General features: G+C 34.0%; 2 protein-coding genes across 2 annotated transcripts in view; one reads left to right on the top strand and one right to left on the bottom strand.

The window, feature by feature from the left end:
• LOC129228703 (unconventional myosin-XV-like) overlaps positions 1-3,441 on the top strand; it is a 261,173-nt gene extending 257,732 nt beyond the window's left edge. Inside the window, exon 62 of the mRNA XM_054863387.1 lies at positions 2,631-3,441. Within this exon, the coding sequence (XP_054719362.1) occupies positions 2,631-2,747 (117 nt within the window). The 3' untranslated portion in view covers positions 2,748-3,441. The remainder of the gene's footprint in view (positions 1-2,630) is intronic.
• Positions 3,442-6,340: 2,899 nt separating this feature from the next.
• LOC129227635 (ankyrin repeat domain-containing protein 54-like) overlaps positions 6,341-26,979 on the bottom strand; it is a 46,703-nt gene continuing 26,064 nt past the window's right edge. Inside the window, exons 7-9 of the mRNA XM_054862223.1 lie at positions 18,094-18,218; positions 17,700-17,807; positions 6,341-6,838 (exon numbers count right to left, since the gene is read on the bottom strand). Of these exons, the coding sequence (XP_054718198.1) occupies positions 6,776-6,838; positions 17,700-17,807; positions 18,094-18,218 (296 nt within the window). The 3' untranslated portion in view covers positions 6,341-6,775. The remainder of the gene's footprint in view (positions 6,839-17,699; positions 17,808-18,093; positions 18,219-26,979) is intronic.

The following is a 26,979-nucleotide window of genomic DNA, read 5'->3' as shown; positions in this document are numbered from 1 at the left end:
GCTTCTATTAAACTAACACAGAAGATAAGAAAAAGAAAGTTTAGCAGTCGGGAACTACTACTTTGTCAATTTTGAATACGTGTATTTTATCTAGTGTGAAGTTAAAATGTACAGTGAGTTCCAAATCCCCAATAGTATGAAACAAGGGTACCCATATAGGGGGGTAAGTGGGGGTTTGAGCCCCCCCCCCCCTACAAATTAGAACTTCCTTGCTTTTAGTACTTTTTTCTTTGCAAAAATGTAAAAACATTTCTTCTCCAGCCATTCATGAATAAGTTATTAAAAATGACCAATTTTAATGACTCTAATCTGTCCTGAAATTGGTTTAAATGGGGAAAATATCCTGCTAAACCATGGGGAAAATATCTGAGCCCCCCCTTATAATTTTGCATATGGGCGCCCATGGTATGAAATCATTAGATAGTCTTTTCTGCTGCAATAAAAAAGTAATTACAAGAATGAACTTTTTATTATGTGTGTATTGATACTTATTATATGACTTTTGGTATTCTCCTTTGAAATTGTTCCCCCCTTTTGGAATAGAGTACCTATTTAAGAAAAGAAGAAATATTTTTTTTTAGAAATAAATTTTGTTATGTCATTTGCTTAATTTTTCTTTTTTTTTTCTTTTAACGAAATTAGTTACATATCCTATCTTTAGGATTTAATATCTTTTCCTCTTTTAAATTAAATCTTTTTTCCAAAAAATTGGAGGAATGGAAATCTTTTTTTTTTTTTTTTTTTTGCATTTACCTTAGAATCCAGAATTTATGGGTAAGTAGAAATACCCAAATTGCACATAAAAAAGATACTGGGATGGTAAAATTCATAAATAATTGTTTTTAGTAACCTTCCACCTGACAAGTAAAATTAGTTGTAAACAGTTAACTCACATTTGCAGACCTTCTGGAGAGGAAAGCAAAAGATCACAAAAATTTTAAAAACAACTTTTTTCATAGTGTCAACTTCACACAATGAGAATGCCGACACAATTATTTGGAAACACATAGACCTCTGATAATCTTTTCGGTATGCTCACTCACCAACAGTTTAGTTTAAAAAAGTACCATAAGTGTGGTACTAGAGTTTGTTTCCATTTGCCCCAACTAACCCTATATTAGTACAGCAAAAACCCGTAACAACAAACTTTAAGGGACTACAAATTTTGTTTGTTCTAATGGGAATTTCATTGTATTGGAATTCAAACAATGTAATGAAAATTGAATCGGGACTGATAATTTATTTTTTTGAAATGGATATTTCATTGTACTGTCAGACCCGCTTAATCGGGTAATGGATAAACGAGTACCTCGCTTAGATAAATAAAATCTCCTGGAACCGAATATTTTCCCATCGATGCAATAAATACAAATGTGACGACCAGCAACAGGCTTAGGCTGGTCCTAGTCAGTTTGAGTCCCCAATGAAGATCAATGACCCTTTTAAAGCTATCCAGCCCCTTGCTCATTACCGCCTCCTCCGGTAAGCTGTTCCCTACTAAGGTAGCATTTTTTCCTAATTTCCAGGTTAGACTGAGATTTGAATAGCTTAAAACAATGACCCCTCGTCCTGCTTTCTGTGCAAAAACTTAACCCGTTAACATCTTTCATTTTGATAAATTTAAACAACTGAATCATGTTCCCTCTGACTCTCCTTTGCTCCAGTCTATACATGTTAAACCTATTTGTCTGTTATAGTCTGAAAGTCCCCATACTAGTCTAGTAACCCTTCTTTGAACCGTTTCCAATACAGAAATATCTTTCCTGAGATAAGGCGACTAAAACTGAACAGCATACTCCAAATGAGGTCTTACTAAACTCATATATAAAGGCAGAAGAACCTTCTTAGATTTGTTTGAAATAGATCTATTGATAAACCCTAGCATTTTGTTGGCTTTGTTACTCACAATGCTGCACTGCTGCCTAAACTTGAATCCCTGATTTATTAAGATACCCAGGTCAATAACATTTTCTGCCTGACTAATGTAAAGTAATATTTTTCGGCAACAACGGGCGAGAAAAACAACAATCATACTCCATCAAAACATTTCCAATATTCTACCAAATTTCTTTTGTCTTTGCCATTACAAAAAAAAAAAACAATAGACAACGCAGTCGACAATTAAATTAAACAACAAAGAAATACATTTTAGACGAGGAGGGGGAAAAAAGATTGTAAAATGCTCCCAAAAGACCTTGAGCTAGCAATTCACTGTTATGGAATTTTGCAAAAAAAAAAGGATGCATATTGAAAAAAGGTACAAAAACAGATTTGATTACTCAAGTTGTAAGTTTCTTTTTATAATTTTCATACGTACTTGTAATATACGTACTAATTATTAAATAATTTTGTTGTTTATTTTAATTGGTTCAAAAATTTTCTACGAATAACATTATTTCCTTTATATAGCTATTGATTTATTTTTAAGGCAAATGCTTTCAATTTGGAAAGGTAAAGAAAATTTCCTTGCTAAATCAATTAAAATTTCTTGGAATCGACGATTTTTGATTAAGCGAGCCCAACGTTATTGGTATTCGTTGGAACTGGATTTCACTGTATTTAAAATTAATGTAGCATCTTAAAAAGAGTTTAATAACATGTTTTAACACAATTTTAATTTTTTTCTATAGGCTCATGAAGTTTCCAGGCTCATACGTCAGTATATCAACATTGAACAAAAGCATCGCGGAGTGAGTAGCGGCGATGCACCACACGATCTTACACTGTCTCGACACATAGATAAATAACAGCCCAGTAGAAAGAATCAATGACTTTTTGAGATAAGTGAATGTCATCTCAAGTTTAGTGAAAAAGACTGCTTGAGCCACTGTTCGGACAAAAACTTTTGAACTTATACATAACAGTTAGAATTTTGGCTTTTTGTCGCTAACATGCATTTTTATGAAAAACATCGATCATGAATCATATTGAACATGAAGTAACATATGCTGAAGAAGTCTTCGTTTTGGTGGACAATTTGTTGCCTGCATTTCCAAGAAGAAGGTTATACTCTTCAAAAACTTTATAAGTGTTTGTTTTGTTTGAATACAAATATATATATTTATATATATGCAGATTTTAAATTAAGTCACCAAGTCAAACTATACTGAAATGAAAATTATTTAAAGCAAACAATAATTTGGTTTTCTTGTGCCAAAACACACTGAATGAAGAAAACCCAAGAAATTGTTGCGAATATATTTATTTTTGGGAGCGAAATACTGTAATTAACTCTTTCTTTATAAGAAAGTTGATTTTTCTCAATACTTTTTTAATTTGTTGTAGTCGAAGCTGTTGTAAGTAAATGTATATTTATAAATAACTTGTTTCTTTGCTACATTTCCTCACATTGACAATTTTAATCTTTTATATACATACTTTTATCATGTAATTACCTTTCTTGCATGACCTTGTTTTGAAAATAAATGTTTATTTCCTTAAGTTGATCTTTTATGAAGAGAAATTCTACTCAAACAATAAATGCAAACATTAATATCGAATAAGTTTATTATAAAAATTATCAATACAAAAACAATTTTTTGACAGTGCAACAAATTACTTACAATAAAATAAAAACCATTACATTATGGAACACAAATAAATGCAAGGCAATGTGGATAACATTCAACAAGACACCGAAGACATTACAAAATAAACATTTGGACTTCTCCTTTAACCCTTCACAAGGAAGTAGGAAATAACTTCGCACCAAGAACAACAAATATTAACACACACACATCTAAAAAAACTATTTCGCCAACTCTCGAGTCCTTTAAACTTTTATAAGGTAACGGGCAGTGCCAGTACTAGGAGAAGAATAAAGGGGCCTATGCCTTGGCCAGCAGTTTGGGGGGGGGGGGGAGGGAGGGACAATTCAGTTTTTCTGGAGTTTTTTTGTTAAAACTTTGATACAAAAACTTGAAACTGCCAGTTTCCCCACCTTTGTTCCAATTTTGCCGCAGCTTGGGAAAAATTGGGCATTCAAAACTGGTTTTGGAAAATAACTTCCCACAACTTGAGATAAATATGAGCGTCAATGATTAATTATTTGATCATTTGTGATTAGTTAATATGTCACTGAGGAGAGAAAAATGCACCTGTTTAAATGCAGCACCCCCCCCCCCTTAAAAAAAAAGAAAAAAATATTAAGGAACGGATGAAAGTATGATTGCAATAGCCTTATGAATCTTTTTTTGTTGCCATTAACTTATCTTACCCCTCTACCCAAGTAAAAAAAAAGGTTTCAATTAAAAAAATTGGCCTTATAAAGGTTTAAAAATTCAAGAAGAGAAACAGAGAAAAATGAGAAAACAAAATATCACAAAAGAATTTTCTACTTCAATTAAAAAAAAAAGTAAAGATGAAATCAAATAAAAATATAAATCGACATTTTGCAAAAAAAAAAGCTTCTAAACAAGTTTTTGCAAATTTATTAAGGAATCTAACACATAGCAGAAATCAACAATTTAAAATTAAGGCAATAGGAATACAAAAATCAACTGCATCATTATTCTTTGCAATCTTTACCTTTAGGAATGATATTTAAAAGGTGCCTTTTTTGAATATTGAAAGGCCGTTATTTACAACGAAGTAAATACAAATAAAAACTTGGAAAACAATAGTAACTTGCTTAATTTATGAGATATATATCTCTTATCGCCCAAATCCTTATCTTTCAGCACAAAGCCTCGGGATTGGCATATAGCACAAGAGATCATGGCTTTTTTCCAGATCAAGACTGAATTGTCTTGGCGAAAGACCGAGCCTTAAGTGCTAGACCACATGGGACTGGTAAATGTCCCAATCTTAAATCTGAGCTATTGATTAATATTTTATTTTTTATTACCTCAACTGCGTTAACAATCTAATAAATTTCCTGCAACATGCTATGCGCTAAAAATATTAAAGCGAAGTTTAAAATGCACAAATAGCAACAAAACTGAAGACATGATTCAAGGGTACAAGGAATCATATTAATGCTAAATGGGCTCGCAGAAGATCTATGGGTGAGACATGTTCGAGGCACTTGTCCCAACATAAAGTGGGAATGATTTATTTTCCTGCTTGTGGATTGAAAGCAGTTTGTTAAAAATTCCAAGAGGTAAATTTTTTCCATTTTTGAACTTGAGTATTCATCTGTTAATAAACGAAACCAAAATCTTGATCATAAGAAATTGGAGTCAAGGGACTAATGTTCAAATTACATTAAACACATTTTCAATGCTATACTATGCACAATAGTAAGTCACTATACTACATCGAAGAAATTATAGATATCATAGAATATGTTGGGCTCTATTTATAAACATGCAAATTCAGTTCAAATAGAGAGAAGACATTATTTTAAATGTAAAGCAAAACTTTGTTTTAAATATTTAACTCTATTCTATCAAGCACAAGCTAATCAAGGGGTTTTCGTTCAGTATTTAATCTTTCATTTAAACATATAATACAGATTGAAGTAAAAAGACATAAAAATTGAGAAAATAAATTTTGAAATTTGGTTTTGACCCAAAAGTAAATTGCTAATATGACACTACTTGGAAAAACAGAAAAGTTTTATAACCAAATCGACTTCCTGATCGATGGAAGTGTGTATCATCAAAACTTTCCAGTTTAGTATGTGGTGCTTTAGATAAAATATTTTCATACAGATATGGAATAGCAATTAACATATCACAGAAAAGGAGTTAAAGAACCCTTCTGGAAGCCAATTGCATCCTAAAATGGAGGTGATCAATTAATTTCAACCTTCCATAATAAACCATTTCGGAGCAATCCAAAATCCATATGAAAATACAGACATGAAAAATACTACTAAAAATTTAAAATGGATGGACAAAAAAAGTTTTTTGGTTGTCCATATAATTGTATATACATTAAACCTCTTAGAAATAGAGCCACGCCCAATCAATGTTAAGACCAGTGATAGTATACTTGGGCATGTTGTCAAAAGTGTTAATACAAACAGAAGTCATAAAAAAAAACTAGTCAAAATTGATTCAGGGTAATAAAAATAACACTTTAGGCAGAAAATTGAGTGGAAAATTTCTTGTGAGCGAACGGACTATACTATAGAATGAAAAGCTAAACAGAGTAATGATTGTTCTCATGTCATGATGATCGATAGTACAACCAAAAGGGTTTAACCTCCTCCACAGCTCTTGATTTTTACCCATGTTTTAAGTTCTAGCATATGTGCACACGTAAGGACTGTTATAGACCACTCAAAAAAATTCTAACTGAGTCACAGAATATATTTTTTACAAATTATCAATATTTCCCTTTTTCCAAGCAAAACTTAAGCAAAATCTTGCTTAAAATAATCACAGAAGACCTTCAAAAAGTTTCTTTAAGCAAACAAATAGCTTAGTTCAATTAAAAATGCAGTTTCTTGAGTTCTAATCAACTATTAATAAACACATTTGTCTTCGTTGTAGTTAAATATGAAAATCCTCATATCAAATACCACATTTTGGAAATCTTAACAAACAATTCATTGAAGACATGAATACACTCTTCAAAATACAAATGTGCAAATGACAGTGCTTTTGCTAACTGATAAAAATATATCATCTAAGTTTTGTCACATTTAACACCGAAATTCTAAGTCTAACCACTCTTCCACAAACTTTATACATCAAAATACAAAAATGCAATTTGTTTGAATTATTACTTTCATCTGAAAATATTCACATAAATCAGTATGAAATGTACAAAACATTAAAATTTACCACATGGCAATATTGTAGGAAACTCAAACAGTTGACATGAGCTAGGCAGTTTGTAAGCTCAAATGAGAAAGACTTGACAGAAGATCTTTGACATCCCCATCAACCTGTAACAAAAGAATAAATATAAGAGTATTATTTCCACATTTGTTGTAAAGTTAAAATTAGTTGTTTCTGAAAGGGTATGTATGCCATAACATTGATTGAAAAACAGGGAATTAATTATTATATGTACGGTTTCTCCCAAAACTAATAAGAATTTTTTGCCACTAGACTATATTGCCCACACCTGCATGACCAGTTGTAAATGGTAGGGGGGACTCGAAGCTTTCCAGAGACACCAGGTTCAGTTGTCTACGAGCTATCAGAGCCGTGGAAGGTCAATTTTAGTGAACCTCCGCGCATAGCCGTCGTCACTGAAAGAACATTTGAGCAATGCTATGCAATTATTTTGCCTCAAAATCCAATTCCTCCTCAAAACCCAATTGATTAGTTCACTTAGGCCTTCAAGGATGATTGCTTGTCGTACTATCAGGTCAAAAAGTGGCACAAATCATTCAAAGGAAAGGGAGGAAGTCACCGATGAGGCTCCTTCTGGGCATCCATCATCATCGCGAACGGACAATAATCCCCCTCGTGTGCGAGATTTGCTGAACAAAGACCGACCAATGAGTGTTCGTTTGATGTCAAAACAGTTAAATTTGCCAAATAAAGATGTGCATCGTATTGTTATGTAAGACTTGGCCATGTGTAAGATTTTCACAAAACTTGTGCCAAAAGTTTTGTTTGACCGCCTTCGTTGTAAACTCCTATCTGATCCGGATCAATGTTTCAACGGTGCCACAGACCCCCTATAGCCCATGGCAGACCTCTTTCTCCCAAAGGTGAAAAGGGAGCTGAAAGTAAAGCATCTGGAGACCCAGAACAACATTCAAAACACCATGATGAGGCGCCTTAACAGCATTCTCAAAAGCGAGTTCCAGAGGACCTTTGATGCATGGAAAAAACATGGGCAAAGGTGTATAGATACAGGAGGAGACTATCTTGAAGAGTATTAAGTTTTATTACATGTCGGATAAATAAAACATTTTTTTTTTGAAAAAGGTCTTATTACTTTTGGGACAAACCGTATACGCTTGTAGAAATAAACTAATCTTCTAAAACTTTGAGTAGATCCTGGTGAAACAATACCTATGTGATTCAGTCGCACCTTCACTAAAATTCAATCACATTTTTCAGTTCAATGCATCATTATCATTTTTCTACAATTAAAAATAAAAATTTATATTTTAGAGATTGCAGAAGTGCATGTACAAGGGTTGGGAGAGGGGGGGGGGGAGGGTACAGGCAAAGACTGCAGCACTTTCTTCGACTTTTCCAGGTTTTTCAGATTATTTCTAAAGATTCATGGTTGATGGATGTTGCCTTGCCATATTTATAATAAGAATGGCACATTTCTTATTGTAAACTAGCTGCGTTGTCCACCTTTGCACGGTCTACCTCGAAAATAAAAGTTAGGACAAGTGACACATATTCAACAATTAGGCTTTAATTAGAGAAAAAAAATACTGGCAAATTTCCCGCCAAAATAATCATTCTTAAAGAAAGAAAACGTCAAATTAAAAATTCCCAAATAAATTAAACGCAACCCTCCATAAACACACCCAAAATCCTAAAAAAAAAAGAAGGAGATAAATTGAAAAATAATAATCAAAAGGGGAAATTTTTACCTGGAAACACCCAAGTACCTCCCTGCTAAATTTGGTCGAGATCCAATGTAAACCGTCGATTTGTATAGGGAATATACACACACATATATATATTCTCTGTTTTATTTATGTAGATAAACATGATTCATCAACTTAGAAACACTTCCAAAATCAAATAATTGTTACCACAATTTTTCACTTTATCACTTTGCAATCTTTTTTACGGCATGATTGAGAATAACATTAAATATCACAATCGATCCAAGATGCTGCCTGAATACAACATATTGCAACTAGTCCTTAATGCCACAAAAGGCTCTTTTTTTTTTTGCAAATTTCTGACCAATATAACTAATGTCCTTGTTAGAATTGCAGGGATAGAAGTGACATTTGCCAACAAAAATATAGGAAAATATAGGAATTTTCTGAAAAAAATATAGGAATTCAATGGTAAATATAGGAATTTTTCGAAATAATATAGGAACATTTTGAAAATAAAAAAAAAGAGGATATACAGGAATTTTTATAACAAGGCTGGCCAGTATGACATTTTTTTTCAAAATGCAATACTACTATTTGATTAAAAACACGTAATAACACTACCTGACATAAGTGCAATACATACGCATAAATAAGTCTAAAAATACAATTCTGCTTTTTTCTTATAATTTTAAGCACTTAAGCATCTTGTCTGATTCCATCCCGTGAATGACCAAATATGGCGACAATGTTTCACACGTAGCTGCTGGTCCGGTAGCTTTCCGGTTGGAAAAAAAATGATAGCCCCAGATTTAGCCTATTATGTTCGTATATTTATTTTGTGAATGAGCTGCTTTTGAGATGTGGAATTTTGTGAATGGGGCCGCTTTTACGATGCGTAAATTTGTGAAGGGGCCGCAAAGCGGACCCAATTTGGGTCTGGAACGACCCCAAAGTGTGCATGTCTTTCCGACTTCCTCAATTCCTTTAAAATCGGGAACAGATTTGCGTATTCTTTTTTGAAAACTTGGCTGTGCGGCCTCTTCGGAGGCATTATTATTAAAATGAACTTTTAGTTGATACACGAACTGCAGCACCTACATTCCACACAATTAAAACCAAAACAATCGAAGTTCAGATGAGCTATCCCGCAAGTAGCAATAATTGCAGCTGTAGCCAAACGCAAAATTCCGAAAAAAGAAAAAAAATCGTGCGTGTGGAGACCTGAAACGGTAAGTGGCCGGAGAGCCCTTCCTAGAATGACATCGTCAAAACCTACACAGCCCATGCGCCCATCATGATCGCCCAAGTTCATCGACGCCGAGTTCGAAAGTGAAGTTTTGAGGACTTGTGCAGGAGCTTCATGGGCGCAGAATTGAGCTGCACAGACAAGCTAAAGTCGAACGCTGCTCCACTCAGGAAGAAACACGGTACAGGGCTCCCAACACATTTTAGCTTTAGAAAAGGGTAAAAGAAGACCATTTTCAATTAAAAAGAGGACTAAAGAGGAACAGTTAGGAACAAAAAGATGACCTTGGGAGCACTGACTGTTCGGCAAATGTCCAAGTGGTTGGTTTGCTTCCCAGGTATGGAGTGCATAGGAGTTGGTTAAACCAACGGGCTAGGTGTATGAACCTGGTACTCAAGGAAATTTGCGTTAAGCGTAGTATCAGGTTTATTGATGTGTGGAGTAGATGTAAACAAGATTGGATTGCTAGGGATGGCCTACATCTGAGCTCTACAGGGGTCAAAATGGTTAGTGGTTTGGTTTTAGAGGCTTCAGAATCAAAAAACTAAGTTGGAATGGGGGGCATGGTTTAAGGAGCAGAATTCGAAAGGGTACTAACTATCGGGATTTTAGTAGAAACGGAAATAGGGTGGCTAATAAGAGAAACGATTTTAACACTTGGGATTCAAACAATCGTGCAGCATTAAATAAAAGTAAGATGGGCTTACTTAAGGTTTTTTATACAAATGCTCGTAGTATTAGGAACAAGATGGAAGAATTGAAAAGCATAATTATAGACAAGAGGTTGGATATTATTGGAGTTACCGAGACATGGGCTACCGAAAGTGATGATGATTTATTATCTATTGCTGGGTATAATTTGTTTAGACAAGATAGAGTAGGTAAAAGAGGTGGTGGGGTTTTATTTTATGTCAGAGACACTTTAATTTGCAATGAATTGGTAATTAATGATAAACCTAATGAGATTGATATGATTTGGCTGGAGTTGATTAGTAATAAGGGCAAAAAACTACGTTTGGGGAATATTTTTAGGCCACCCAACTTAAGCCAGGGTCAAGACGAACAGATGTTTAGTATTATTAGTGACATTTCTAGCAAGGGGTCAGTCATCATAATGGGAGATTTTAAAATTCCAGGAATTGATTGGAATAATTTTTACCATAGTAATAGCAGAGAAGAGGATTTTTTGAAAGTAATTGGTGACTGTTTCTTAGATCAAATTGTAACTCAGGGTACTCGACAGGACGCGATTTTAGATCTAGTTTTCTGCGACATGGAAGGCTCTGTTCAGGGGTTATGTGTAGGGGAACACATTGGAGATAGTGACCACAACAGTATTAGGTTTGGGATTAAATTTGATATGCACAAAGTAGAGAATTTTAGGTTTGTGCCCAATTTCAGAAATACTGACTTTGTGGCACTTCGGCAGAGTTTGAAAGCAGTTTTTTCTTCTGGATTAGACAATAGCGATGTGAATCTTCAGTGGGCAGAGTTTAAGGAAAATCTAGCGAATACGGTTAGGGATCATGTTCCTTTTAGGAGAAAGGGTGTCAACACTAAAATTTGGCCAATGTGGTTCTCCAGGGAAACTAAAGACGCTCTAAATTACAAGCAAGCTGCTTTTCATAGGTTTAGAGAAACAGGTCACAGTGCAGATAGGCTCCAATATTGTAAGGCAAGGCGTAAATTTAAGTATTTGGTACGGATTCAGAAAAGAGAGTTGGAGCAAAGACTGGCAGATAACATAAACAGGAATCCCAAGAGGTTTTTTGCATACGCTAATTCGGGGAAAGTTCGAAATAGTCATATTGGGCCACTGGTTGATGAGCACGGAATTTTAATTCAGGACGATAGTGATATTGCTAATGTTCTTAATAACTTTTTTTCGAGTGTTTTTAACGATAACTGTATCTCAACAGTTGACACCAACAAGACACAAGCTATAGTACAGCTTGAGGACTTTGTATTTTCCGGGGATGACGTTTTACTTCATTTGAAAAAAATTAAAGAGACTAAGGCTCCGGGGCCAGATAATATTTATCCGAAAATTTTAGTTGAATGTGCAGAGGAATTAGCAGATGTAATCGCAAACATTTTCAATGCTTCTTATAATTCGGGGACAGTGCCAGAGGACTGGAAGCTGGCTAACATTATACCGCTCTTCAAGAAAGGGTCTAAAGGGAGTGCGGGAAATTATAGACCTGTGAGTCTAACTTCGGTGGTTTGCAAAATTTTTGAAACATTGATGAAAATTAAGATAGTAAATTTTCTAGAGACTAATAATCTATTGACTAGTTTTCAGTACGGTTTCAGGAAAGGTAAATCTTGTGCAACTAATTTATTACATTTCTATGACAAAGTTACCATGGCTTTGGACAATAAGAAGCCTGAAGATGTTGTTTACATTGATTTTCAAAAAGCTTTCGATAAGGTACCGCATGTTGCTCTACTTAGCAAATTAGCTGATATAGGAATAGGAGGGAAAACTTTCATTTGGGTAAAAAATTGGCTGACCGGAAGGAAACAAAGAGTAGTTGTAAGGGGAAATTATTCTAATTGGAGTGAGGTCTTAAGCGGGGTTCCTCAAGGATCAGTGTTAGGGCCTGTTTTGTTCATTGTCTTTATGAACGATATTCACAAAAATATTTCTGGGAACATGAATTGTTTTGCTGATGATGTCAAAGTTATGGGGACTGTAGAAAATGAAGAACAAGCAAATCAGCTGCAAGAGGATCTAGATCATATTACGGAGTGGGCTGATAAATGGGGTATGGCTGTTAATGTTGGGAAATGTCAAGTGCTACATTTAGGGCATGGAAATAAGTGTACAAGTTATTATTTGCAAGGTTCAGTCATTAGTCAGGCAGACAAAGTTACTGATCTGGGGGTCCTAATAAGTCAGGATTTAAAGTTTAGCCAACAGTGCAGCATTGCTAGCAACAAAGCCAATAAGATGCTTGGGTTTATCAATAGATCTATTTCAAATAAATCTAAAGAAGTTCTTCTGCCCTTATATAGAAGTTTGGTAAGACCCCATTTGGAGTATGCTGTTCAGTTTTGGTCTCCTTATCTTAAGAAAGACATTAATGTATTGGAAAGGGTTCAAAGGCGGGCTACAAGGCTAATAAGTGGACTTTCCCACTTAGATTATGATTCCAGGCTTAGAAGGCTAAAAATGTACAGTCTTGAGCAAAGAAGAGACCGAGGGGACATGATTCAGCTGTTTAAATTTATTAAAACGAAAGATGTTACGGGGCTAAAGTTTAGCACTGAAAACAGGACAAGGGGTCATTGTTTTAAGCTATTTAAATCTCAGGCTAACATGGATATTAGGAAAAATTATTATTTTAGCAGGGTAGTGGAACCTTGGAACAGGTGGTAATGAGCAAAGGAGTAGACAGTTTTAAGAGGGCCATTGATCTTCACTGGGGATTGTAAATTGACTAGGACCAGTCTAGCTGGGCCCAGAGCCTGTTGCGGGTCGTCACTTTTGTATTTGTATTTGTATTTAATAGCATTATATCCCTTCACAACCGATATGAATCTATCACAAACCAAACAGATCTACTGTATTCAAAGTTTTCCTAAAAATGTCTGAAATGCTCAATCATTAAGGGAAGCAGATCACATGAGGCTTAGTTTTGCAATTTTCATATTCAAAGTATATTTTCAAGAATCATAAAGCTTTAATTAAAAAAATTACTCCATGATTGCAGGGCCATGAGTGCTTTGAACTTTCATGGGGGGGGGGGAACAAATCCCCCCTTAGCAGGCATCATGCCGCCTGCCTTGTCTAGTGGTCAGAGAGGTCTGACTGCGACAGGAAGGTCCGGGTTCGAATCCCGGCTCGGGCATGGACGCACTTTCTCTCTCTTGTCCTTTCTTTGTGTGAATCTGTTGTTATGCTGTGAATAATTGCCTACCCTATAAACTGATCCTTATGACATGTGTGTACTGCGGAAGTCGGACTTCACACCAAATGACATTGCGGTTGGAAAAATGAAGCAGCGCACCCCAAACTGCCAGACTAGCTGGCACATGACAACAACAGCAGGCATCATGACAATGAAATGATGTACACAAATTCAACTTGATAAAATTACATAATTCAACTTTGTTTCATATACAAATGCTACTTTAAAATGTTATGTACTCAATTATTTAAATTTAATATCCCCCCCCCCACACACACAAAAAAAAGTAATAAACGAAAATAAGCAAATAATAATCAAAATTAAGTTTGGAAAACTAAATAAACTTGAATTAAACACAAAAATTATTAATTTTTTAGTTATTTAAATAAAAATTAAATCGAGTAAATCTGACCCAGCATGTCAAAATAACTTCTAACTGTCATAAATATAAAAATATTTATAAGATGCAAAACGATTGAAAGCTCACAGAAGCATATTTTCACGAACCAAGTTCAATGTTGGCATGTTTCCCATAAAACATTTATTTTCTACTGAATTAAACATAAAACATGCTAATCTAAGGTGGCATATGGGAAAATAACATTCGATTGGGCAAAATATTTCAATATTTACATGATTCAAAAAGATTGAAATTTGAAACACAAAAAGCAATTTTCCAGGAAGTCCGAGTAAGTTCAATATTACCATGGTTTCCAAAATAATTCCTTCGTTAATTATTGAAATTAAATGAAAAATAAGCTAATCTAAAGTAGCATATGTCAAAATAACTTCCAATTGTGAAACATATCAAAATATTTACAAGATGCGAAAGGATTGAAATTTCAAACGCGAGAAGCGTTTTTCCGCGAAGTCCGAGTAAGTTCAATGTTGCCATGGCTTCCAAAATAATTCCTTCGTTAATTATTGAAATTAAATGAAAAATACGCTAATCTATAGTAGCATATGTCAAAATAACTTCCAATTGTCAAAAACATCAAAATGTTCACAAGATGCAAAAGGATTGAAATTTCAAACGCGAGATGCAATTTTCCGCGAAGTCCGAATAAGCTCAATGTTGTCATGGTTTCCAAATTTTTTCCTTCGTTAATTACTAAAATTAAACGAAAAAAAACTAAACTAAGGTAGCATATGTTAAAATAACTTCCAACTGTGGAACACATCAAAATATTTACAACATGCAAAAGGATTGAAATTTCAAACGCGAGAAGCATTTTTCCGCGAAATCCGAGTAAGTTCAATGTTGCCATGGTTACCAAAATAATTCCTTCGTTAATTATTGAAATTAAACGAAAAATAAGCTAACTAAGGTCATGTCAAAATCACTTTGGATTGTAAAAAGCATCAAAATATTAACAAGATGCAAAGGGATTGAAACCTGAAACACAAAAGCAATTTTTCGCGATAAATCAAACCGAATATATATATGTTCAGAAAATTGCACTATTGAAACACAATCCAATGATTTTTGAAAGAATTCAAGCAATAAAGAAACTTTTCATACATATTCAATGTTTTCAAGCACTTGAAAAAAAAAAGACCTCCCCCCCCCCCCCAAGAACGTTTCAAGGTTTTTTATGGGCGTACGAACTTGGTTTAACACGGGCTGCGGCGGCGTGTTTGGGTGTACAGTAACTTTTAACGAAATGAAAAACTTTTAAAATCTGATATTTAAATAAAAACTATATAAAAGCGGACTAATCAGACCAAAATCTTAAAAAGCGGTCTAAAGCGGACTTTACCATAAAAAACGAACTTTTGCGGGAAAAGCGGACCATTTGGGAGCCCTGCTAAGATAAAATGGCGTCTGCGCGTGGCTCGCGGAAAGGCAGTAGCAAAACGTCGGGGGAAAAGTAAAATAAAAAAAAGGAAGTGGAAACTGAAAATATAGGAATTATAGGAACTTTTTCAGAAATATAGGAATATAGGAACGCTGCGATGCCTGGAATTGTAACATTGCTGGTGAAAAAATTACCATCATTGTAACAAGATACATTTTGTATAACTAATCTTCCTTTGACAAGCAAAGATCCATAAAAATCATACTTCTGCATGCTTCAAAAATAAAGCATTAGCTGAATATTTACTGAAATAATGATTAAATTTGAAATTTAAATTCTTAAAACATAAGGATATAGCATGTGACATCACTTTTTCAAAATAGCTCCCCTTTTCTTTTTGTTTATTTGAGAGGCATAATTTCTTAATCTTGCCATAAAAACGAATAAAACACAACTCTCAGAAAAAAGAAAGAGAAATTATATACCAGTTAACTTGTAACAACTAAACTCTAGTTCTTAGAATTAAACAAATAAATAGAGCCATTCTAATACAAAAAGGATGAAAATAACTTCCAACCTCTCAAAATAATTGAAATGCTTGAAGGATGCAACAGGATTGAAATCTCAAAAACAGCAAGCAACTTTCGGCAAAGCAATTCTCTCGATGTTGGTATGTTTCCAAATAATTTTTTTTAAACCACAAAAATATGTTTTAACTTAAACATGTTAAAATTTTGAGACACTCTTTAAATTTTCATGTTAAAATTTTGAGACACTCTTTAAATTTTCATGAACAACATTAACTTCATGAAATCCATTAAAATACTAGTCACCCAAGAAATTTCCAGCAAAGTTGGAGAAAAACATTTTTAAAAGATCAAAAATAAAATGTAATGAATGAATATAAATCAGAATTTTTGTACTCTTATAAGGAAAGGCCATTTTTATGATCCCGATTTTTGTTAAATTTGGCACTATCCTGAAAGAATAATGTGAAAATACGTCTTTCCATTTTTGTAGCCTTATAACACCAATTGTTTTAAAATGGACATGAATTTTCATTGTTTCAACTATTCAAAAATTTGGCATCCGGAATTTGGCATTTTTGTGCAAATGGCGCAGCAATTTTACCATTCAGATGAAAAGACTGAAAAGAATTCCCAGGTTTTTCCAGAAATTTCAAAGTTGTGATTTTTCTTGATCATTTTAGGTTTTTTTATCATTTTACCTGACAATTCCCGGTTTTCCTGATGCGGGGCGACCCTGTGGAAATATATCCACTCCAGAACCTGAAACCCAGCTAGAAACAGTTGGAGAACTATACTACAAACTGAAAAAAAAAATATCTGCAGTACTTTATAGTAACAGACACAATTGAAAATAAATCTTTACTGTTAAAAAATTCAATGAATGATACAATTGACTGTTATTTTCAGGGCCAGATGAGGGCATGGGCACAAGGGGGTACTGACCCAGGGCACTAAAATTTGGGGTCACCAAATCTATAGCTTCATTTTAAAAAAAGAAATGGAGTCTACTTTGATATTGCACTATTGTAAGGCATGAAATATCTTTATGTATACTAAATGAAAAAAAAGTATCTTTAAAATTTTTAATGAGAGATTGGGGGGGGGGGGACAAAAAGTTTGTACCTAGTGTCTTTAAATATCATAGTCCGGCCCTGGTTATTTTTGTTATTACAAAAAAGCTTCAAGAAATTTCAAAAAATAGAAACATAAGTTAAAAAGTAAAAATAATTGATCAACTTTTCTAAATCTAATACCTGGTGCTTTGTTGATAGGAATCATAATTGACAGTAACTGTTGGTAATTCATATTGGGGAATTGATGCTTTTTACTTAATTCGGGGCCCCACTAGATGTTGCTGATTCTTAACGGGCCTTGACAGTTTATGATTTTCTCTTTTAAACCCATGCAGCTCATGCATCCACCAATTAATGTCAAAGTTTCAAAGTTTGTTTATTTTTGATTGGACGTTGCCCATTTTGACCGCAAGAGGCGCTGAATGGACCCCCTGCATCCACCAATCAATGCCAACATAATGGAAACAAGGGACCCCTGTAGCGCCTTCTTTGTTGCCATGAGTTTCTACGATTGTCACGGCCTATAAGAATTAAGTGGGGTCATGCTTATTTCCGATGTCCCAAACCAAAATACAAATTTAATCACTCTACTTATTTTTAGGCTTAACTGAGTGATTAGTACTCTTCAGTTTCTACTAATAAGATGAAGTCAAAATTAATTAACATTCATACTGTAAAATACCAAAATAAGCTTAAAAAGTCTTCAAATATTTACTTCTTCTCTAGTCTGATGGTGTTGTAATCTGTTTGAAAAAGCATTTAAGAGGCCTACTTCTCCATCTCTTCCTGATCTTTGCAGGTAAACTTGCATCATTTCTAAAACCTATAAAGAATAGTCCATCTTACTGTAAAATGAGATTTAGTGTATTAGCAGAAATGGTAACAACAAAAATAGCTGTGGTTTTTGAGGGTCAAAGTATATAATATCAATAACAATAATTTAAAAAAAAAGTGCTGAATCAGTTAATATTTTTATTAAGTATAATTTGATATAGCTTACAGGGAAATCCAACACTGCTGCTGACCTGGTACTGATGTAATAAGTTAGAGGTTTGAAAGAAAAACTGATTTTAACTTTTTACATTTATTTAAGCAGATACATTACTTACGTGAACAACTTCTGTTTTCAGCTGTGCAGAAGAGTATTCTCTATTCATTTGCAAAAGTTTCAACTTTGACTGAGCCAAATGGAAAGGAGATCTTCCAGAATAATCCAAGGCATTAACATCTGTCCCTGAAAGTATTTAAAAATATAATTTTAAAAAAAAAGATAAATTCAGGTTTAGGAGTTTTAGTGACACAAGTTGATAATTTAAATGTCCATTTGTTTTAAAAACAATAAACCACTTATAATACGGTAAAACCGCACAACTTTAGACCAGTGTTGCAACTTTGGACCATTGAAGGAACATGGTAGTATGTGCCATGTAGTAATCGTTGGAGCAAAGCTAAAGTCTTTAAAAAAAATCAGTAGGTTCGCAATTGTTCAGCAAAGTTCATGTTGTTTACCTCAAGCCAGGGGCGGCATTTCAGCACTTCATTTGGCGGGTCGAGTTTCTTAAATATGTATTACCACAGTGCGGTCCCAAACACACATTAGCTAACAGGAAGTGGTCATAAAATTGGTTTAGTATGAATAAAAATTAGTGCTTAGAAACAATTAAAATTTTGATTCATTTTCTAGTAAGTTATCATACAAAACATCTTAATACTAAATTTTTATACCTTTTGGAAAAGTTTTAATGCATGATTTTTGGAATTTGGGAGAGCAGGGAATCGTGTTACTAATCTATCAGTGCCCAGTGTTGTACTAAATAGAAAAGATGGTGAAAAAGCTCAAGCCCTTTAGCATGTATGACTTTGTTTGAATTTTTTGCCCATTGTGCTTCGAAAATAATTCTCTAACCTCCTGAGACATAAAAAAATCTTTCTCTACTAGCTGAGCTGACCTGAATTGTTAAAAAATAATTGAAGTAAAATTTGTACTCATAATTGGAACATTTTATTTTTAGTTGTCAAAATCCAATCCAGATGATATAGAGCCAACTATACAGAAAAATAATTATCATCAAATCTTGTTTTAATTTCACTCGAAACTGAATCTATTATTTCATACAAAATATTAAAAAATCAATATTTGACTTCACATCATCCTGTGGATTTTTTTTCGCGCCTTTTTAAAATTGGCTCGGAGGAAGAATTTTTTTGAAAAGTTTCACGCTTGATTGAAATGTACATCTATGTAAAACCTATTTTCAGTTTCAACTGTAGATTGAACTGTGGTAATATGGTGCATAGATCAATTGCAGATTAAACTGTGGCTAGAATAGTCCAAAAATTAAGGGTTGCGGACTGAAGATGTTTTGATAGTAAAGCAATTTTCAAAAGCTTTCCTCAATACAAATTGAAGAAAAACGCAGTCACACATGCTAAAGGGCATGAGCTTTTTCACCATTGAAAGAATCGTTTTGCAATAATTCTTTCAGTCGTCAAATCACTGCTTTGAAGTTATCGAGAGATGTTTTTATGGTTTTAACTTCTGAAGACCATCTTGTGTCACTCCGAGATTGCATAATTATAGAGACCCATAAAAGGTATTTGTTGATATGTGTTTTTTTAATTCAATAATCACATGCATTTTTAAGAAGTTTCTATGAAAGCATATAATGCATTGAGCAGCTGAAACGTGTTTCTAGCAGAAGAAAGCGATGAACAAACACTTATTAATTAAATATACACTTAAAAAATGAGCGTTAAAAAGTGAATGTAAAATATCAAGGAATTTTCTTGTGAAAACCTTGTAGCCACACCACTTTGCACGGGCCTCTCATATTGGACATACCATCGTTACACTGAGCATACAAGTATGAAATATTTAGCCTATATGAGGAAATGTCTTCTTTAGTTAACATTAACCATGGTTCTCTATCAGCTTTCTGTGTTCTGAAAAGGTCGGAAAATACTTCATGAATTTATTTACTTCATAAAGTCATCATCCAATCAACGAAAAACACTTTTTCTAGTCTGAGAATGTGTCGAGTTTCATCAAATAGTTACTAAGAGCCAGAGAGATTTTTTTAAATGAACATTGATTTTCGACTTACAAAAATGGAATTCACCCATTTTCTATCATTCTATTCAAAAAATTTGGGGGTGCGAACGCCCCCTCTTAACCCCCCTATTTGCCGCCCCTGCCTCAAGCTCCAGTGTTATCATTCTTGCATCAATATTCTTTTGTGTTGGGAGGTTTTTTGAAATTTTTGCTTCAGCTCTCAAAGTCTTCAAAACCTATATTTGCCAATTAAATCCTCCAAAGGTAAGTTTATTACTTAGGTATCAATGATGATTTAGCATTATCGGCGAATCCTGATGTTGCTTTGCTTACTTGTCTTTCAAAGTAAACAAAATACGGGAATTTGAGTTGCAACTTTAGACCACCCATTTTTATTATCGTTTGTCAATATTTTGTGAACAATTTTGTGTTGTTTTGAGCAGTTTTTTTAGTTTTTGGGTTTTCTTTGGTTTTAGACATGAATCCAGGGAAAAGAAAGAAGATAGGTGGCCGTCCTTACTGAACTGATGGAAAAGGTGATCCAAGAAATGAGGAGAAATCAAATTTCAACAAGAAAAGCAAAAAAGGGAAAATTTTGGTGCTAGCCTCATTCTCCCAATGTCATTTGGTACAAAAAAAAATATTGCGAGATTGAAGAAACCCTACCCAATTGGGACAAAAATTTGCATCATGCCTCTGTAAAAAAATGATTTAAAAAAATGTTCTTGTAAAAAAAAAAAATAAATAAAATCCAGAAGTAGGTATATACTAATTGCTTTTCATACTAACGTTCATATTTATGTATCTGAATAAAATATTGTATTGTTCACAATTGATTTTATTTAAGAGAATCTGAAATCGACTCACAACGTATTTAAAAAATTTTAAATCGGAAAAAGTAAGTACAAACATTTTTTTAAAATTTTTGCAGTGTACGGGATTGGAACACAAAGATTTGTGCATTGAAACTTTAGACCGCAGCGGTATTTAGCGGTGCATACCAAAGAAAGTATGAGGTGGTCTAAAGTTGTCACCACCATGTGCAAACTTCATACCACTATACAAAAAAATACCTCACTCTTTGTGTGTAATTTAGAATTTTTTTCGAAACGTCACTCTACAGCTGAGATGTATAGTAGTGTATGGTTAAATTCTCAACCTTTTTTGGCAAAGAATAATGAAAATATGAAGAAAAATACACATAAAGTGGTCTAAAGTTGTATGATTTTACGGTATATTTCATATACACTACATGAAATACTGCACACACCAAAAAAGAAAAAATATATGCACCTTAAAAGCTTTTTGATATTTGAAAAAAATTTAAAGACCTTTTTTGAGTAAAAACCCATGAAATTATTGATGCTCCTTGAATAAAAGTTACTATATATGGTGCAAATACGTATAAAAGACAAAATATGTTTCATACTTATAACAAGTTTTCATTTAGCAAATATTTGTAATTGATGAGGAAAATAATTTTCAAGATTAAAATGTTAAGAGCAACGAAATGAAAATTATGTAATAGGTACACACTTGAAAATTTCAACTGCTTAATTATGTCTTTGTTAAGTAGTTTTCTGTCTACTCACTCATGACAAAGGTAATGCAGTAGTTTAAAAAATATCAATAACATTCACACATATGGAAATTATGGCCAAATACCATAAGATTGTGTCTAAACACTAAACAAAGGCTGCCTCTTATTCATGGGCGGATTTATGGGGGGGGCGAAGGGGCGCAATGCCCCCAGTCCTGGCAGGACTTTATACATAGTAACAATAAACCTTCCAAAATCTTTTTAAAAAAATTCATGATTTTTCTTCTTTTTTGAATAGTTCAGAAGCGAAAATGAAGAGAATTGCGACTGTCCTTTTATGGGGGGGGGGGGGGAGAAATCCGTACAATATATTACAAGCAGTAAAGCTGTCATTGGGATACTGAAATGTGTTGAAAATGACTACTTTGAACTGAAAGCTATTAGGGCAAGTATATAAGTGAAAATATCGACTGGGCGAGCTATGTATTCAATTGAAATACTTAAAATAATCAAGGATTATTTCAACAAATTAGAAACTTAAACAAAGATTTAAAAAAAGCGGATTTGCCTATAAACTAAACAAGCTATATAGCTTAGGACACCCACTTTGTTGAAGGCCCCCAACTCCAGAAAATTTCATGATTTGTTCCTTACCAAAAAAAAAAAAAAAAAAAGTTGGAAGGATTTGAAAAAATAAATTTTATTTTAAAGTGCTTGAAAACCTTAAAATTTTTGGAAAAGTAGGGATACAAACCATAAATTTAAACATTTATAACAAATGGGAGGGGATAGACGGTAGAGGAATAAATCCCGAGATATGTTAAATTCAGTTCCTTGCTTCATCCGGCATCAAAAATGTAAAAATCATGTTTCTCACGTTTTTGTAACATAGTACTTGAGATAAATTTTTGGGACTCACATGTTTCACATCTTGCTGTTTATTTAATACCAAATGCAATGCAGTATTTTGGAAATTCTTTCGTATTGCTTGCTTCTATCTTACTTCTACTGCATATTGTTAATCTGTTCAGCACGGGGGGAAAAAACACCACCTCTATTCCTTTTCGCTTTCTGCACTGCTTGTAATTAAATAATTTTAATCGTTCTCGAGTCCTTGAAACAAATTAGATGAGTCTTTGGAATTCCTAAGCAAAGGGTGCTTCAATTTAATTTCTTATCAAGTGCATAAATTATGAATTGTCCAAATGGGCAGCATGGTGCTCTCCTGTTATCTATTTTCTAAATTGGTACACCATTTTTTCAAAAGCATTTTTTACTTTTGATCATTTTGTATTTAATTTATTGTTGTATTTGTGGGTGTGTTAAAGGCTTGACCAAAAACTAATTGAATTGAACAGACAGCCCGATGTAAGCAAATAACAAAACAAACTTATCTTCTCCCTCGCTTTTTCTCTCTGAGGACTGCTGCCACTGATTTGTCCACCCGAAAACAATTTTTATTGTGTATTACCATAATTGACAAAAGAGTATTTTGGTATTTTTTTCAGAGATCTTAGTGGTTCGGGTTACAAAAGGCTTCAAAATGCAGAATTTTTATATCTATTTTACAAAAATTCCTACAGGGGAGAAACCCCCGGACACCCTAAAATTGGGTTTATTCTATTGGTATATTCTACTTGGTATATCTAATTGGGCATATTCCCTACTTAAAAGGGACACAATTTCCCATCATGTACCATATATATAAAACATAGTGGGGGGGGGGGGCACTTTGGCCTTTTTTGCCACCGACAGAAAAGTCGTCCGGGTCTACAAAAGATACCAAAAAGCTGAAACAGCTTAGGTCCATATTAAGTCTATATATAAATCCAGCCTTGATTACAACTAATATTTCTCAAAAAAAAAAAAAAAAAATCCTGCCCCCCCCCCCCCCCCAGGAACTCAGTCCTAAATCTGCCTATGCTCTTATTGCAAAACTGAACTATACACATAGGCGAGCAAATCATGCAAACAAATTAACTGAATCAGATCAAGCTAGGTTAATCAAAAGCTTATAAGTAAAGGGAGGATGGCTTTTTTGATCAAAACTGGTCCGGTCACTTGTTTTGTGCATAAGTAGTGTAGATCTAAAACAGTAATGAATCTAAAGTGAAAAATCAGGCATCAACTAGTAGTGTAGAGCTCAAAATCAGTAAATAGTGCAGATCTAAGAACCAGGGTTCAACTCGTCAGGTTTTGGTGACCATGGAAGCTTTGATGTCTTTGGAAGGCAGGGAAAGAAAGAAATATGAATATTTAAAAATAATATTCTCACTTGTTAAGTTAACATGGGTGCATTTATATACATTCAGTTAATCACTGGCAAGCACAGGCGTGCGCACGGGGGTCACCAGGGGTACCGCGGTACCCCCATTGGCTCAAAAAAAAAAAAAAAAAATTGAGAAAGAGAGAGAAAAGAAGAAGAGAAGAAAAAAAGAAAGAAAAAGAAATGAAAACGAGACGAGATTCAGGAACGTCATTACGAGGGAGAGGAGGCACCACTCCGCGTGACAATCTAAAATGGATTTCAGAGTTTATAAAAAAAAGTAAAACACTTCAATTTTGAGAATTTTTCCTACTGCATCTAAATTCAGATTTAATCCATCAAAGAAAAATTACTTACTTTTTAAAACATTTTTATCTTAAAGGTAGGGGGAGGGGAGGGTACACCTCAAATTTTCTACCCTTCCCCGGTAACAAGCCACTGTTGGAAACGCCACTGTTAAAACGTACAGAGAACCGCAAAGGAATATTTTGCAATAACGTACCGATCGTTGCTAAATTATTGAAAAACATGGAGTATAAATCAGAGATGAGACGTGTCCACCACTTTGATCTGAACAAAACTGCCCAATTTTCAGTGCAGACCCCCCCCCCCCCCCTTAATTCAATCTAACTCGCCCTGTATTAAGCAACCATAGAAATAGCCTGCCTTTTTTTTGGCAACGAATTCATTTTTTATTTGTATTTTTCTCAGCCAGGAAAAATTAAAAATCTTCCATCACTTGAAATCTTTTCCAACCAGGTCCAACTATACGAAAATGGCCTTTCCATGCAGTGATATGTTTTCCTTTTTTCAGAAAACAGTGATACTTTTCTCAGGAAACTTCTCGCATAGTCCGAGTCTGAGAGAGACAAAAAGCATCGGCGGGTCACCAGACCTAACTAAGAACACATGTATTTGAGGAAGCGCTTTCGGCTATGCTCCTTCCTTCAGGCAGTTGCCGAAATTCCACGCTGTTTCTGGAAGAACATTTTTCATGAGAAAAATGCTCTGGCTCACTTAACACTTCAACAACGCAGCTGATCGCTTCACCATCCAAATGAGAATTGACATGTTCTAAGTAATTCCCCTATGAGGATTGATAACATGTTGCCCACAGCACCTTCCAAACCTTCGGAGCTGATGGGCTCCCCTTTCTCTTATTGTGTGGTACCCGGGATGGATAGAGTAATAAATCAGTGACATCTTACTACTTTTTGAGAAACTAGTCAATAAACTAATCAATACCATAAGGTCCTGTTCCACGTTCTATTCCCTCTTTTGTATTTTCATCATTTCCGCAACACATATGTTTAATGTTATCAGTGAATACTTTTGAACAAGGTAATGATTTTCAGAGAGGTTCCACTCTAACGTAGACGCTCGTCTGGGCCTCTTAAGTTTTTATATGGGCATGATAATCAGTGGTTTTCTTGTATAAGGCTGATTATTGCGTAGATATTTTATATTAGTATATAAGTGTTTATTTTTTTGCTTTAAAAATGAAGCGTCAACGCACAACGATACTGAAATACTTTGCGAAGAAACAAGTAGTGTCCAATGAGAAAGGTAAGAAAACAATAAATGAATAAATTAATAGTTTAAAAACTAAACAGACACACAATTGTAGCAAACAACAAACTAAACAAATAACTTTGATGTAAAAAAAAAAAGTGTGTGAGGAGCTCTCTTTTTATTCTTTGGTAAGGACTCTGCATCATTGCAAACTGCTAACGATGAAAAATTCAAGACATTTAAATCTGGACCTTTTATGTCCAGCCTACTCCGAAAACCGGACCTCCAGTCATAGCTGTCCAAAAATTCAGATCTTCTATCCCTGGACCCCTCCCCTTCTCTATGGATCTTATGTCCCCTGGATCTTATGTCCGTTGGACCTTATGTGCGCGGGATCTTCTATCCCTCGGAATTTTCGGACGTGGATTTTCCCTTCATGAACCTTTTGGTTTTGGATCTTATCTCCGGACCCCATTCAATATGAAGCTCCCTTCCTCCACGCATTTTTTTTTTACTGAAGTTATTTTTTGGTCATTCTTCTTGCTGCTGAACAAACTTCACATAAAAACATTATTTTTTACTTTTTGGGAGCGTGCCTTTTTAGTTTTTTTTAACTATTAATTTATTTTTTCTTTTTTAGTCTTTCTACTTCTTTTATAAAAAGAAAATTTATTTTAACTAAAACTAGGATTTTGTCGAATTCATGAAATTTATTACTTTTTACTTTTTAGTATGAGAGTAAAAATCATATTTACAGTGCTTTGAAGTTTGACATGCATTTTAATCAGGGACTGATTTACTGCAGGGCATTCGGGGTCTGGGCCAGGGGCACCAAAGGAAAGGGGGCACCAAGTTTCCAACATGAAAACCATAAATTTATTTCAGACTTATATTAAATGATTTCTGTGCAAAATATCTTACTTCAGTGAGATTATTGATGGATTTGGTAAGTGTTAACAAAGAAAATTACTTTTCATTTCCATTGTATATTTCTTAATAATTACTGTTATAATTAAATGAAAATATGGGCAATTTTGAAGAAAAATTACATAATTGAAAATGTGTAAGACGAAGCGCGTTTCACAAAAAAAATCTTTTCATTAATAGTAGCTCGAAATTTGATACAACTGATGACGGAAAAGTATTCCTTTTGGAAGATATTTTTGCCTTTTTAATTTTTATGGTTTATTTGATATTACATTGTGATTGTATATTAGTTATAAAAACTTTTGGTATTTAATTTTTACTAACTTTTTTCTTATAAAATTGATATTTTAAAGTTTTCTTTCTATCAAAATAATATCCAACACTTACCTTCATATTTTTTTGTGTGTGGGGGAGGGGGGGGACCATATTTGTCAGTGCCCGGGGCACCTAGGTGTGTAAATCGGTCCCTGATTTTAATAAATGCACAATAATGACCGTTATCATCAATGAATTTCCCGTTAAAAGTTCATAGTTTCATGCATGAAATTGGTTAAAAACCATAATAACTCGCGTTCTAATTACTTTAGAACATTCAAATGAATTTTGTCTGATGCTGAAAAATCAGGGCTTTCTATCGGCATATAATATTTATTTTAGCTAATTGTTCGAGCGTTATTTCGAACTAATAGAAGAGGAAT

This window comes from Uloborus diversus, chromosome 8 (assembly GCF_026930045.1).
Source record: "Uloborus diversus isolate 005 chromosome 8, Udiv.v.3.1, whole genome shotgun sequence".
Classification (NCBI taxonomy): Eukaryota; Metazoa; Arthropoda; class Arachnida; order Araneae; family Uloboridae; genus Uloborus; species Uloborus diversus.
This window is presented reverse-complemented; position numbering and strand designations above follow the sequence as displayed.